Source organism: Nerophis lumbriciformis, linkage group LG33 (assembly GCF_033978685.3).
Source record: "Nerophis lumbriciformis linkage group LG33, RoL_Nlum_v2.1, whole genome shotgun sequence".
NCBI lineage: Eukaryota > Metazoa > Chordata > Actinopteri > Syngnathiformes > Syngnathidae > Nerophis > Nerophis lumbriciformis.
The window spans coordinates 4,367,361-4,384,035 of NC_084580.2; the positions used below are offsets into that span (position 1 = coordinate 4,367,361).

Here is a 16,675-nt window from a genome sequence, read left to right on the forward strand (position 1 = left end):
TCCGAAATGTACCGTTCTCTCTGCAACCTCCAAACCCAGACTCGTCCATCAGATTGCCAGATGGAATAGCGGGATTCATCACTCCAGAGAAGGCGTCTCCACTGCTCTAGAGTCTAGTGGCGACGTGCTTTACACCACTGCATCCAACACTTTGCATTGGACTTGGTGATGTATGGCTTAGATGCAGCTGCTTGGCCATGGAAACCCATACCATACTGTACGTGGGCTAATTGGAAAGTCACATGAAGTTTGAAGCTCTGTAGCAACTGACTGTGCAGAAAGTCGGTGACCTCTTGGCACTATGCGCTTCAGCATCCGCTGACCCCTCTCTGTCAGTTTACGTGGCCTACCACTTTGTGGCTGAGTTGCTGTTGTTCCCAAACACTTCCATTTTCTTATAATAAAGCGGACAGTTGACTTTGGAATATTTAGGAGCGAGGAAATTTCATGACTGGATTTGTTGCACAGGTGACATCCTATGACAGTTCCACGCTGAAAATAACTGAGCTCCTGAGAGCGTCCCATTCTTTCACAAATGTTTGTAGAAACAGTCTCCATGCCTAAGTGCTTGATTTTATACACATGTGGCCGGGCGAAGTGATTAGGACACCTGATTCTGATCATTTGAATGGGTGGCCAAATACTTTTGGCAATATAGTGTATGTTTGTGTGCAGGAATGCACACATTTTGTTTTAGATACATAAATGGATAGACTTTTATTCATCCCACAACGGGGAAAAATTAATGGTTGCAGTGCAGGAGTTTACATAAATTAACAGAAGTAAAATGTAATGACAAACTAAAAATTTGTCATAAATATTACATATTGCGCACTAATACAAATAAAACAAAAAAACACCATGTTAACACTGGCATTGCACACCAAGAAAAAAGATGAAAGCAAATCACATAAGTGCATTGTAAAGTCTTATTAAAGACCTGCAGTAGCGCTTCTTCTTGCACTGTGGATGTAACAGTCTAATGCTGAAAGAGCTACTCAGGGCCTCCACAGTGCCATACATGGGGACGGCGAGAGGGATTGGATATTATGGATGTCAACGTGGTAAACATCCTTCCTCTCAGCCACCTCCTCAATGCTGTCTAGTGGGTAGCCTAGGACAGATTCAGCTCTTTTAACCAGTTTATTAAGTCTGTTCCTGTCTCTAACGCACCCCAGCAAACGATGGCATGGAACACAGCAGTATCTTGCCGCCTATTTCTGATCAAGTACCTGGTCATTACTTGAGTGTTTTTAAAATAAATGCTGCAAAATCATGCAATTTTCAGATCACCTGTCAGTGGAATAAGTTTGCTTTCCACCATAACGTTATTATTATTTTTAAAAGTTAACATGTTCTGACAACTTTAGTTGAAAACTAATTGGTGATTTTCATATAGCCTACTGCACAATATGAGTGCTAAATTAAAATGTTGACAAAGTCACTCTTAAAGTTGGAGACCCTTGCCGTAAGTGTACTAGAATTAGGAAAGTCTATTTGCGTGATGTTTTAGGCAAACTAAAATAGACATACAAAAACATTACAACAATACATCTTGCAATCCCCTCATCTTCTACAGTGTACACTGTTTAGTGCCGCAGGGAGCTGTAGCCCAGCCCAGCTGATTTCGGTTAAAAATGCGAACTACACCCTAAACGGGTGTTCAGTCAATCACAATATAAAGTAAAATGAGATTATCAATATGACAGATTCCCAATTGTCGACTGTACTTATATCTATTGGTGTAATAATTGTTGTAGACAAATTACTGTTTTGCTAAATAATGCATTGATGAACTTATTATATTCTGTATTTTATCAAGCAAAAATATGGTGCACACTTACATAACTTTTACGATGAAATTACAATTATATTAAAGGCATTTGAGATGATTGTACAAAGACATGTTATTTACCAAAGAATTAGTGAAATTGAAAGCTAAATACATTTTCAAAATATTGTTGATGTATTATTCTACCCACAAATTCAGATTCAGATTCAATTTCAGATTCACCTATGTTGTCCTGGGGGGTTACAATGAGACTGGGGGGAGGGGTTCCCACAGACAAAAGACACAAGATAAACACAAAGACAAAACATGAAAGTGGCACTAAAAACAGAAAAAATGCTATTTATGTTGAAAATGCCATGAGTAAAAAAACTGAAGGGTAACGCAATAAATATAAAATGTAAATACAAGAGTATTATTGTTTCGAGGCGCGGGGGGTATTTTATCTCAGGTTTGGGGTGTGCGTGTGTGTGTCTGTGGGTGTTTACAGTCCTGATGGCCCAGGAGAAGAAGCTGTTTGTCAGCGTGCTAGTGCAGCATTGTATGAACCTGTAACGTTTTCTCGAGGGCAACAGGGTGGGAGGGGTCTTCTGTGATGACTGTGGTTCTCCTAAAGCAGCGGGATGAGGAGATGTGTTCCAGTGTGGGCAGAGGGCACCAATGATTTTTTTGGGAAGGGTTCATGACCCTCTGCACCGCCCCTCTCAACTGTGGCGCCTGTGTACCATACTCCCAGACTGTAGGTCAGGACACTTTCCACAGAGGAGTGGTAGAAGGCCAGTAGCACGTTTGTGTCCAAGTTGTGTTTCCTAAGGGCGCGCAGGAAGTACAACTGCTGCTGAGCCTTCTTCACGAGGGCCCTAACGTTAAAGGTCCAGGAGCAGTTGGAGGAGATGTGGGTGCCCAGGAACCTGAAGGTGGTGACGGTTTCCATCCGTTCTACATTTGTGAGGAAGGGGCTATGGTCCTGTCTGTCTTTTGGATGTTCAGGGTCAAGTTGTTGTCTGAGCAGCAGAGAGACAATTTCTCTACCTTGGTCCTGGATGTTGTCTCGTCCTCACCATGGATAAGTCCAACCACAGTGGTGTTGTCTGCATATTAATAACGATTAATATTAATTATCATTGAAACCTATTACCTTTCCACATATTCAAAGCTAAACCGTGATGCAAGTGGTGATGGCAAAATCCAGTAATACTTACGAAGCAAAGCGTTTTTTTTAGATGGTACTTGGTATAAAACATACTTTACTCTCTGCATAGCCTTGAGTTTTCCTATTGTTCATCATTAATTTGTGTTTTTTTAGGTCCAGAAGTTACAATGTATGTGTCCAGTGGAGGTGCGCGGCGTGTTCACACTGGATGGGCGTCGGAGAGATGCTGTCATAGCTCTGGCTGTGTTTCTAGTAGAGTCTGGCTTACAGGTGAGTGCTAGCTTTAATAACACTCATGTATCATTACTTGTAACCAGCCTCTCACGAGACTCCACACGTTTATATTAATCACCATGATAAGCTCATACCTTTAATCTCATTAAACTGATTAGTCGCTCATCTGACTGTGTAAGCCTCTTTTATCATTGCATTAAGTCTGGCTGCACGAATCTTCCCTAACGTCCAAAAACCAAGAGATCTTTTATAACAATTTTATTTAATATGGTTTGTTTCTGTGATGCAACATGATAGTTGTAATTGTTGTTGTTTAAAACAAAATGCAGTTGTTTGCTTTGTGTAATCATTTGCTTTGCACCAGCAGCACAAAGACACAGTTGTTTCCTACTTGTTGAGCCTACTGAGAGGCCTCCCGCGTGTCCAGTGGATCGAAGAGAGCTCAGGCAAGAAAGGAAAGGGTAAGGTCAATCCTCTTACAGGGGACTTATTGTAAGGGAAATTCAGTTTTATGCATGTTGCTGCATTTTTTTACATGTAGCAGGATATCAGTTATCACTGTCATAAAAATGCTAGAAGCCACTATGTCCTATTGGCATGCACGAGGACACAAATCCAACACAAGGCCTATGTCACTGTATGTACCATACTTTTCATTATATCTTAATGGGGACCTATGGTATTTCAATGTCCATTTACCACACTTCCTTGTGGCCTCGTTAATATGTATTGGAAATATTTTGGTGTACATTTTGCTTACAATTTGCTCCACAGTCACAAGTATAACCCACTTTCTGCATACATTTACAAGCTGTTTGTTTGTATAGGTGTTCCTTTTTAATTGCAATTGAAACTCTCCATGCCCTGCCCACTACAAAAGTAGCAGAATTTATCGTTTTAAATGTACACTGTGTGTGTATATATATATATATATATTTTTTTTTTAATATATTTTTTTATATTACGGTGGGACAGGGGTTAGTGCATGTGCCTCACAATACAAAGGTCCTGAGTTCAATCCCGGGCTCGGGATCGTTCTGTGTGGACTTTGCATGTTCTCCCCGTAACTGCGTAGGTTCTCCCCGGTTATTCCGGCTTCCTCCCACCTCCAAAAACATGCACCAGGGATAGGTTGATTGGCAACACTAAATTGGCTAAATTGGTGTGTGAATGTGAGTGTGAATGTTGTCTATCTATCTGTGTTGGCCCTGCGATGAGGTGGCGACTTGTCCAGGGTGTACCCCGCTTTCCGCCCAAATGCAGCCTAGATAGGCCCTAGCACCCCCCGGGATCCCGGAATGGACAAGTGGTAGAAAATGGATGGATGGAGATATATATATATATATATATATATATATATATATATATATATATATATATATATATATATATATATATATATATATATATATATGTATATATATAATTGAAGACGAACATGATGTTATGGTCTCTCAAATCCAGTAGAAATGTCACAACGGTGCCTTCATTTCCTTTTTGAGTTTAGCGGCTAATCCAATTTTGTAGTGGCCCATATTGACAGAACAGTCACATGTAAATGTTGTGGACAAATTAAAACACAGAGAAATTGGACATCAACGCAGGTGCAAGGGCATGAGGTCAGAGGCATCTAAAACTCTCCGTGAGCTCACACCTAAATGCATGAACCTTATGATTTGACACTTTGGTATTGTTTGCCACGACTATACAACATTGTGACAACATTTAGAAGTCAGAAAAGGCACAAATGATCATAGGTCCCCTTTAAGGATATCTGCTGAAATGCCCAACTGTAGTTTCTGTAATATTACTGCTTAATAATGCCTTTCAATGTTCTGTAATTTTGATTACTATGTGCTCTCCAGACTTACTCCCGGTTGCAGAAAACTTCAGCTTTTGTTTAGTGACTCTTTTGGCAGATGTGGCCCAGATGGGCCAGGACTCAAGACAAGAGGTCAGTTTAATGGGCACACAGGGATGGTGATTGCACCAAAACAACAGTGATAAACTTCGGGGACAAACGTCTTTAGACATACATCTAAATTGATGATGTAGTCATCAAGGCTTGGACGAGACACTTTAGTTACTTTTAAATCTTAAGTATCTTAAAACACACTGGTTTGAGCAGTTGTATCCGTGAAGGTTAACTTGGATGGATTTGGTGTAGAAAAGCCCATCAGACACTATTGGATGAACTAAAACAGAGATTGTAATCATGGCCTCTCTCAAGTCCAATATTCAGTGACCTCTGACCTCACAGACTTCACCCATGGGTGGAAGCTACTGTATTATACCTTCAATTGTTCAGTCGGTAGTCATCATAATAATAGTAATGGATTTGTTTTTATACAGCACTTTCTAGACACTCAAAACACTTCACAGAGAACTGAGAACCAATCATTTATTTACAGAGCCAAGCCTCCATAGGACCCTAAGCAAAATTTAGATTTTGGGGCCCTCTATTGCTGATTTTAGGGCCCTCTGTGGATTTTGGGGTACTCTATTTCTGCCAATAATATTGATTGTTGATCATTCACACACATGCAATCATTGCAGCTCTGGCAGTGTTGTGTACATTATCCTATTGTTAGCCTGGCATGTTTTTACATGTGTATGACATGTCATTTATAAATATGTGGTGGTGGTCCAGTAAAGAACATAAATAATGCCAATGCAATAATAACACAACTAATACCAATGAATGAGTGATGTCCATGTACAACATTCAGCTACAAGAGTGGCCTGGTGTTGAATATTCCGAGTGATAAAGCTTTGTATTTACAGTAAAAGTGTCATCTTGTCTCACCAGTCTTGTACATATTAGTCTTCAATTAATAATGTTATTATTTTACATTTTGCAAAGAGCGCACAGTCCTAAAGTACATTTTTTTGTGTGTTACTTTGTGTGTTAAACATACACAACTATCTTGGCAGTTTTTTCCTCCTCTTCCACTTTCTTTTTTCTGTACCTGTAGAATGTCCTTTTTTGTGACATTTTTGTGACATTTTGCCTCTACCTGCACTTTGGATGCACAGTTACAGTGCGCACTGCACGGCCACGACAGAAAAACATTTAAGGGGGGCATCAAATGTCTTTCAGGGGGGCCCCTGCCAAAAATGTATTCCTGCTACGTGAGCGCATGCGCTTGCTAAAGCTGTACTGCTGGGACTAAAACTTCTTTCTTGTTTAAAATCTACAAAAATTGTAACTTATTTTTGCATGCACATAATAAATATTAATAAAGTGTTTGGATGTATTTATTAAATCAATGTATTCTTGGGTGCCAAAAAGTGATTCAAAGTAATATTTTGATATTGACACATCTTGTCTGTGCATACATTAATAGACTAACCTTAGGACAGAGGTATCAATCATATTTTAGCTCAGGGGCCGCATGGAGGAAAATATATTACCACATGGGCTGGACGGGTAAAATCATGGCATAATAACTTAAAAATACAGCTACGACAACTTCAGATTGTTTTCTTTGTTTTACTTCGGCCCAAAATAGAACAAGCACATTCTGAAATGTACATATCTCGAATAATCCTCTTGACAAAAACACTTCAAGTTAGTTGAAAATTCTGAGAAAAAAAATGGTGCCGTTTCAAAAACACTATGAAGAACACAATGAAGTTAGACTTAATCTCAGTGTATCTACAAAGCAATTAAACTTTGAGTCACAGTCCATCTAGGGTTGAACAAAAAACAAAATAAAGTATAAATAAACATGCTTCTATGTATCAACTACCTCTTTATCATTTCCACTGTTAACATTTTTTAATTTGCACAGAAGACATTTATTTTTACAGAACTATATCAATGTGCATTGTCTCACGCAGCACTTTAAGTGGGGTTACCATTTGTTTATTTTAATCCTGTTTGTTTTACGTTGGGTCGAGGGGAAAGTGTCGCAGCCCCGCTTTACCGTGTACCTCTCTTGCTTGGTATACTTGCTCGCCCCGGTGTAAATTATTTGCTTACCTAGCATACCGGTAATTGCTTTTGCGACATCCAGTGGACACAATTAGAAGAGCAGTTTCTTTCATTTAAAAGTGCAGCTCAATTTTACACGTAGCAAACTCATCTTGTGGGCCGGATAGAACCTCTTCGCGGGCCAGATTGCATGTTTGACATCCCTGCCTTAGGAGATGCAGAGATAAGATGCATCAATATCAAAATATTACTTTGAATCACTTTTTAAAAACCAATGATTTAATGGATACATCCAAACACTTTATTAATATTTATTATGTGCATGAACAAATAACAGTTAATATTGTATGTAGCTTTTAAAGAAGAAAAAGGTTTTAGCACATCAACATCGGCTCAATAACAGTCCTTTTTACAATCTCATTAATGTCATAGAAATAGAAACTTTGATTTCTCAGACACAATAAAGGCTTACATAGTTTCTAACAATTATAGTTACAATAACCACAAATATAAGTGTTTGTCTTACATGAAGTAATCAGTTGTGGTCCTGTGGCAGATGAAGCCCCAGCAGTGAAGGTTTAGCGATAGATGCGCACTCACGAAGCGGCGGAAGTAAAATATTTGACTCAACGTTGTGATGTCACGATTGATGGCTCGACTGCTGATGGCATCATAGGAGTAAAAATCAAATGTGTCCTCTTCACTTTATCCCAGTTGTACACATAATACATTGTGAAAAATGTTAAAGCCACACATTTTGGTTTTGTTTTTGGCTGGGACTACTGACTTCCTCATCTGAAGAGGAAAAGCATTTGATTGGCTTCATAACTAACCCCCATCTCTTTCAATGTACGCCATTATAGAGCTGTGATTGGATATACTCCTAACTTGTCCCACCCATCGACAAGACAAAATGAAATAAGATTGGATTTAATTTCTGTCAACCTTTTTGGCTCTTTTTTATACTTAACTAAACTGTTTGATAATTGGGCTATCGACTTAGTCGATGTGCCTTTGTAATTGATTAAATATTGTCCTATTTTTTCCTGCTGCTATGTAAGAAAAATTAATATAAAATAAAATAAACAGCTTCCAGCCCAGGGTGGGCACGACCCGCCTGACTCTGTGGGGGGGCACAGAGTCTGGGTGCAGCAGAGGCAAAGCTTTTACATTTACAGAGAGGCAGGAATAAATACTAGCAGCAGCAGCAACACTCAGTTGAACGGAAGTTGTGTCTTTGTACAATAATATATTTTTATCATGTAGAAATCATCAATCGGACTCATTCATACAAAAACTAAAAAGTTATATTTTTTGTTAATTGCTGTTGGGGGCCCCCTAGTGGCCGCAGGGCCCTAAGCAAGTGCTTAGTTCGCTCTGTTTATTCACTCCACATTTACACATTCATGGTGGCATATGCGCCGATCCCGTGGGTGCTTCGGGGCCGAGCAGTCCATACTTGCCAACCCTCCCGAATTTTCCGGGAGACTCACAAATTTCAGTGCCTCTGCCGAAAATCTCCCGGGACAACCATTCTCCCGAAAATCTCCCGATTTCGAGCCGAAAAACTATATTGGTGGCGTGCCTTAAAGGCACTGCCCTTAGCGTCGTCTCTCACCTGAAAAGGAGACTATTATGTATGTCTCCATTATACATAGGTTTATCTATAACCCATAAAGTAGGCAGGCAGCGTGTGTTAGAGCCGGCACGTTAATACTGTAGCGGCTGGCTACGGGGTGTTAGCCAATGACTTTGCCTGGGGGGCGGGACTTCCGGGAGAGATAGGGAAGTGACGTTGTTAATAGGAAGTGGGTGTTCGAGTTTTGCCGGGAAAAGAGATAGACACACATTGGAGCTGTTGTGTGGTTGAATTACATCTTGTGCAATAAAGACAAGACAAACAAAGAAGTCATATGAGCCTACATTCCTGGTATTATGCAAGTACTCAAATGGCAGAACAAAAGCTACTCAAATAATGAAAGGTAAGTGTTTTTTTTAATTTTAAAGTAAGCAGCAAGTACAGTACAGTTAGTAGAACAACTGTGTTTTCATTACTGTTTACTGTACTATATGTATATATATATATATTAATATATATACAGGTACAAGCCAGTAAATTAGAATATTTTGAAAAACTTGATTTATTTCAGTAATTGCATTCAAAAGGTGTAACTTGTACATTATATTTATTCATTGCACACAGACTGATGCATTCAAATGTTTATTTCATTTAATTTTGATGGTTTGAAGTGGCAACAAATGAAAATCCAAAATTCCGTGTGTCACAAAATTAGAATATTACTTAAGGCTAATACAAAAAAGGGATTTTTAGAAATGTTGGCCAACTGAAAAGTATGAAAATGAAAAATATGAGCATGTACAATACTCAATACTTGGTTGGAGCTCCTTTTGCCTCAATTACTGCGTTAATGCGGCGTGGCATGGAGTCGATGAGTTTCTGGCACTGCTCAGGTGTTATGAGAGCCCAGGTTGCTCTGATAGTGGCCTTCAACTCTTCTGCGTTTTTGGGTCTGGCATTCTGCATCTTCCTTTTCACAATACCCCACAGATTTTCTATGGGGCTAAGGTCAGGGGAGTTGGCGGGCCAATTTAGAACAGAAATACCATGGTCCGTAAACCAGGCACGGGTAGATTTTGCGCTGTGTGCAGGCGCCAAGTCCTGTTGGAACTTGAAATCTCCATCTCCATAGAGCAGGTCAGCAGCAGGAAGCATGAAGTGCTCTAAAACTTGCTGGTAGACGGCTGCGTTGACCCTGGATCTCAGGAAACAGAGTGGACCGACACCAGCAGATGACATGGCACCCCAAACCATCACTGATGGTGGAAACTTTACACTAGACTTCAGGCAACGTGGATCCTGTGCCTCTCCTGTCTTCCTCCAGACTCTGGGACCTCGATTTCCAAAGGAAATTCTAAAAATCCCTTTTTTGTATTAGCCTTAAGTAATATTCTAATTTTGTGACACACGGAATTTTGGATTTTCATTTGTTGCCACTTCAAATCATCAAAATTAAATGAAATAAACATTTGAATGCATCAGTCTGTGTGCAATGAATAAATATAATGTACAAGTTACACCTTTTGAATGCAATTACTGAAATAAATCAAGTTTTTCAAAATATTCTAATTTACTGGCTTGTACCTGTGTGTGTGTGTGTGTGTATATATATATATATATATATATATATATATATATATATATATATATATATATATAAGAAATACTTTAATTTCAGTGAATTCTAGCTATAAATATACTCCTCCCCCTTAACTCCGCCCCCTGGCGGAGTTAACTTTTTCTAATATGATAAAAAATATCACATTCAAATTGTAATTATTGACAAATAATACGTAGATAATGGGAAGAAACTGCTCTCACTCTGATCTACAGACCTGCAGAGTACGATACCCCAGTGTGGTGCAAGAGCGTGCACACATAAGCTTGACACCACATTCAATGACACACTGAGGATTATCACTGGCTGCTTGTGGTTTACCATATCAAAGTTCCTGCCAGTGCTTGCTGGACATTGTACCAGCAGCCTTGTACAAAGAGCATCTCACCCACAGACTTGAGAACAGAGCCTGACTGAACTCAGGACATCTTCTCCACAACCTTGCCGTGAACTAAAAACTGGACCGCTGACGCCTACTTTCCTGTCGCCTTTTCTTCCGCCATGTGGCAACTCTTTGGAGCTCCGACTTTAACATCGTTGAAGCATGGAGAGCTCACCAGCTGGAAATCCAGCGCCCCAACCAATTTACATTCCAACCAAACACAATGTTGCCACCTGCCGCCAAACTACCCCGCAAGGAATGTGTCCCCCTAAATCACCTACAAACTGGTGTTGGGCACTTCGATAACAATATGAATTCATCAACCAGACCGCACAGCACATCTTATTTGAGTGCCTAATCCTCAGCCAAACAGGAATCTTAAAAAAAACTCCAACTCAGATACAGTGTGCTGGTATTGAGGACGTAACCACACTGTGTAGATGTTTCACAGACAAGAAGAAGAATGTTAGCTTTATGTGATAATAGCAATTTGGATAGCTAACATTAGCTATCATTTACTGTATATACAGCGTATCATAACAACAACAAGACTGCAAATTGTTACAGTGGTTGCTTCTCTTGGACTGCTTTTGTGTATGTGCACACACTCCCTTCGTTTACGTGTAGACCAGACAGCAGTGAGTGACAAAAAAATCCTCAGGCATAAACTGTATATATGTATACATATATATATATATATATATATATATACACATATATATATATATATATATATATATATATATATATATATATGTATATATACATATATATATATATATATATATATATATATATATATATATATATATATATATATATATATATATATATGTATATATACATATACATATATATATATATATATATATATATATATATATATATATATATATATATATATATATATATACAAACCCCTTTTCCATATGAGTTGGGAAATTGTGTTCGATGTAAATATAAACGGAATACAATGATTTGCAAATCATTTTTAACCCATATTCAGTTGAATATGCTACAAAGACAACATATTTGATGTTCAAACTGATAAATTTTTTTTTTTTTGCAAATGATCATTAACTTTAAAATTTGATGCCAGCAACACGTGACAAAGAAGTTGGGAAAGGTGTCAATAAATACTGATAAAGTTGAGGAATGCTCATCAAACACTTATTTGGAACATCCCACAGGTGTGCAGGCTAATTGGGAACAGGTGGGTGCCATGATTTGGTATAAAAATAGCTTCCCAAAAAATGCTCAGTCTTTCACAAGAAAGGATGGGGCGAGGTACACCCCTTTGTCCACAACTGCGTGAGCAAATAGTCAAACAGTTTAAGAACAACATTTCTCAAAGTGCAATTGCAAGAAATTTAGGGATTTCAACATCTACGGTCCATAATATCATCAAAAGGTTCAGAGAATCTGGAGAAATCACTCCATGTAAGAGGCATGGCCGGAAACTAACATTGAATGACTGTGACCTTCAATCCCTCAGACGGCCTTGTATAAAAACCGACATCAATCTCTAAAGGATATCACCACATGGGCTCAGGAACACTTCAGAAAACCACTGTCACTAAATACAGTTTGTCGCTACATCTGTAAGTGCAAGTTAAAGCTCTACCATGCAAAGCGAAAGCCATTTATCAACAACATCCAGAAACGCCGCCGGCTTCTCTGGGCCCGAGCAAAGTGGAAAAGTGTTCTGTGGTCTGATCAGTCCACATTTCAAATTGTTTTTGGAAATATTCGACATCGTATCATCCGGACCAAAGGGGAAGCGAACCATCCCGACTGATATCGACGCAAAGTTCAAAAGCCAGCATCTGTGATGGTATGGGGGTGCATTAGTGCCCAAGGCATGGGTAACTTACACATCTGTGAAGGCACCATTAATGCTGAAAGGTACATACAGGATTTGGAACAACATATGCTGCCATCTAAGCGCCGTCTTTTTCATGGACGCCCTTGCTTATTTCAGCAAGACAATGCCAAGCCACATTCAGCACATGTTACAACAGCGTGGCTTTGTAAAAAAAGAGTGCGGGTACTTACCTGGCCCGTCTGCAGTCCAGACCTGTCTCCCATCAAAAATGTGTGGCGCATTATGAAGCGTAAAATACGACAGCGGAGACCCCGCACTGTTGAACGACTGAAGCTCTACATAAACAAATGGGAAAGAATTCCACTTTCAAAGCTTCAACAATTAGTTTCCTCAGTTCCCAATCGTTTATTGAGTGTTGTTAAAAGGAAAGGTGATGTAACACAGTGGTGAACATGCCCTTTCCCAACTACTTTGGCACGTGTTGCAGCCATGAAATTCTAAGTTAATTATTATTTGCAAAAAAAAATAAAGTTTATGAGTTTGAACATCAAATATCTTGTCTTTGTAGTGCATTCAATTGAATATGGGTTGAAAAGGATTTGCAAATCATTATATTCCGTTTATATTTACATCTAGCACAATTTCCCAACTCATATGGAAACGGGGTTTGTATATATATATATATATATATATATATATATATATATATATATATATATATATATATATAAATGCAATATTCTGTACTGCATATATATGTTTATGCAGTATTCTGTAAACCCACTAATGGTTGTGGTTAGAGTGTCCGCCCTGAGATCGGTAGGTTGTGAGTTCAAACCCCGGCCGAGTCATACCAAAGACTATAAAAATGGGACGCTTTACCTCCCTGCTTGGCACTCAGCATCAAGGTTTGAAATTGGGGGTTAAATCACCAAAAATGATTCCCGGGCGCGACACTGTTGCTGCGCACTGCTCTCCTCACCTCCCAGGGGATGAACAAGGGAATGGGTCAAATGCAGAGGACAAATTTCACCACACCTAGTGTGTGTGTGACAATCATTGGTACTTTAACTTTAACATCAGCTAGCCAGGAGTGTTCTCGTTATATTTTTGGTTTAAAAAATGTTGAAAGGTTAAAAAATTTAACTGAGCAACTTGCAAGCAGCCCTTTACATTCTTATGTATGCAAAGTGCATATAGGAGCACAACTAAACTGTGAAAGAACATCATAAAAAAAAAAAATTATGTAAAATGAAATATTAAAAAAGGACAAATGTATAAAAGTGTAAATTGCAGGTGTATCAGTTTAAATCTGTTATTTTTCACATTTTCTCTCCAAAAAACAACATTAGTGTCATTCAATCGCATGTGTCAAATGCATGTCTGAGACATTTGAGAAACTATCCACTACCCATTTTAAGGTCCTGACTCCCGACCCACCAATTGAGAACCAGTAGTAGTAATTGTAGTGTATTGTAGAGGTAGCACAGATTAATAGGGATGCTCTTTTGCTAAGTTGTTCTGCTTTTACTCAGATCATGGACACCATCATGGAAGTCATGCAGACATTACAGGGAATGTGCCAAAAACCTGATAACCATGACAAAGGTAATAGTACGCAAGTGTCCCCCACAATAGAAAAACAGTCCTGAAAAAATCATGACTCTCTTTCTCTCTGTTTCTTCTTCTGTAGTCTACCTGTGCCGACACATTGTTCCCAGCCTGCTGGGCATGACACGAGCATTTGGTCGCTACAGCGTCACCGACGAAGCCCTCCTGTCTAAGTTGTTTCCCAAAGACTCGCCTCAGGCCCGTTACGTCCCAGAGGAAACGGAAGGTGTGCGGCGTCGATCCTTCAATGACTTTCGTTCTATTATTCCGTCCTCCCTGCTGACGGTTTACCAAAGTGACACTCTGCGTCGACGCGCTGCGGCCAGCCAAGACTTCTCTGCACAGGTGTGTTTACATACATGTAAAAAATGTCACCACCAATTTTTATATGCATATGAGTTTGTTGCTTGATGTTAAAGTTGTGTTTCTCATAGGTTTGTGCAGATGCAGGGGGAAATTCACCATGCTCTCCCACAACACCTGGCCCACAATATTTTGAAGGTAAGAGACACAGAGGCTGATATATACTACACAAACAAAATATTAGATTAACCTGCACAACCTAATACAGGAGTTACAGCATACAGTACACTGTACAACATTTAAATGTCTAAGGTAACAGTTTAACAATATGTGCATTGTTGTGGTTGTCGTTTACAGGGGTACAGTATACAATACAATTGCACTGCCTCATACTCAAGAGTTGTTTCTGATATTTTGACTCTAATTCTAACTCAGAAAACACTTAGCTCTCCAAGTGCCACCAAAATGACCAACATTAAAATACAGTAGCATGGTAGGCCTAAGTATTCATTAAAAATAAGGCAGTAGTTTTATTTAACAAGTATATTCAATATTTTTGGCCATTCTAACATTACACACTGTTTGCACGGTAACTCTGTTATATTATAGGAAAATAAAACACTGTACTTTTATCAAGGGATTCTTTGGCATACCACTAAATGGACACACTAGTGGTACACACACCACAGTTTGAGAAACACTGCTCTAAATAAATGACCCCAAATATTTAAAAACAGTATGTTTCAGTACAGTTCTTTACCACTACAGACTACAACCACAATAATAAACCTACCGTATTTTTCGGACTATAAGTCGCAGGGGGTGCGACTTATACTCAGGAGCGACTTATGTGTGAAATTATTAACACATTACCGTAAAATATCAAATAATATTATTTAGCTCATTCACGGAAGAGACTAGACGTATAAGATTTCATCGGATTTAGCGATTAGGAGTGACAGATTGTTTGGTAAACATATATAGCATGTTCTATATGTTATAGTTATTTGAATGACTCTTACCATAATATGTTACGTTAACATACCAGGCACGTTCTCAGTTGGTTATTTATGCGTCATATAACGTACACTTATTCAGCCTGTTGTTCACTATTCTTTATTTATTTTAAATTGCCTTTCAAATGTCTATTATTGGTGTTGGGTTTTATCAAATACATTTCCCCCAAAAATGCGACTTATACTCCAGTGCGACTTATATATGTTTTTTTCCTTCTTTATTATGCATTTTCGGCCGGTGCGACTTAGACTCCGGAGCGACTTATACTCCGAAAAATACGGTAGTTTATATTCATGATTTGGGGAACCCTGTATTTAGAAATATATCATGTAGTAATCATTTATTAAATATTTTGTTAACATTAGGGTCACCGACTCAACTCGTCTATTTCTTTCCAGGTGCTTACCTCCCTGACAGCACGGTAATGGAACCTGGCTACTATTTTTCCACCATCAGCTCCAGTTTGTCAGTGTCTCCTCTCTTCCTGGTAGAGGGAGAGAAACACATTGAGGTACCCAATCATCTTCTTCACCAGCTCCTCAGCATGGTAGGTGTCTACTGTAACTTTAACGCCTACAGCATGCGTTTGCTTTACCTTGAGTATTTTGTCCTCGTTAGGTGAAGGTGTTTGTTTCGGAATCTTTTTTGAAAACCCTTGACGCCACCATAGCTGAAGCAACAGAGGTAAATGTCATATGGAACTGCCAATCAAGTCAAAACTGTGTCGTTTTCTTCATCTAATTTATATTTGTCTTTCCTGTGTGTTCTGCCAAAGTCTAACCCTGGAATCAACCTCTATTACAAAAACTTCAGTGACCCTCTCTATGTATGCGTATTCAAAATGCTGCGAGACACACTATACAACATGAATGGTAAATCCATCAAGTGTTTTAAATCCATGTTTATTCCAAAACAAAGGCAAGTCATGTTCAAATCAACCCACATATTGGTTTACTCCTTCCTTTGTGCATCGCAGCCTTGCAACCGGCGTTTGTGCGGGAAGTCCATGACTTTGTTTTGGAACAATTTAGCAGTAGTCAGTCAGAGCTGCAACGGGTACTTCATGACGCGGGGGGGTTGCCAGGAGAACAGAGCCCCCTAAAGCTCCGTTGCCAAGCCAACGCTGCCTGCGTTGACCTCATGGTGTGGGCCGTCAAAGATGAGCAAGGTAATCGATTATTAGCCTGGAGGGTGGCCATCACACTGTTTCGCTATAGCCCAATCAGT

General features: G+C 39.1%; 1 protein-coding gene across 2 annotated transcripts in view; it reads left to right on the top strand.

Annotated features, from left to right (window-relative positions):
• The window catches only part of pi4kab (phosphatidylinositol 4-kinase, catalytic, alpha b), a 56,231-nt gene that overhangs the window by 1,152 nt on the left and 38,404 nt on the right, over window positions 1–16,675 (top strand). For both annotated transcript variants that reach the window (XM_061928655.1, XM_061928656.1), the window contains exons 2-11: window positions 3,096–3,212; window positions 3,544–3,637; window positions 5,042–5,130; window positions 14,053–14,125; window positions 14,211–14,473; window positions 14,563–14,629; window positions 15,847–15,995; window positions 16,067–16,132; window positions 16,224–16,320; window positions 16,425–16,616. In XM_061928655.1, coding sequence (XP_061784639.1) covers window positions 3,096–3,212; window positions 3,544–3,637; window positions 5,042–5,130; window positions 14,053–14,125; window positions 14,211–14,473; window positions 14,563–14,629; window positions 15,847–15,995; window positions 16,067–16,132; window positions 16,224–16,320; window positions 16,425–16,616 — 1,207 coding nt within the window. The remainder of the gene's footprint in view (window positions 1–3,095; window positions 3,213–3,543; window positions 3,638–5,041; window positions 5,131–14,052; window positions 14,126–14,210; window positions 14,474–14,562; window positions 14,630–15,846; window positions 15,996–16,066; window positions 16,133–16,223; window positions 16,321–16,424; window positions 16,617–16,675) is intronic.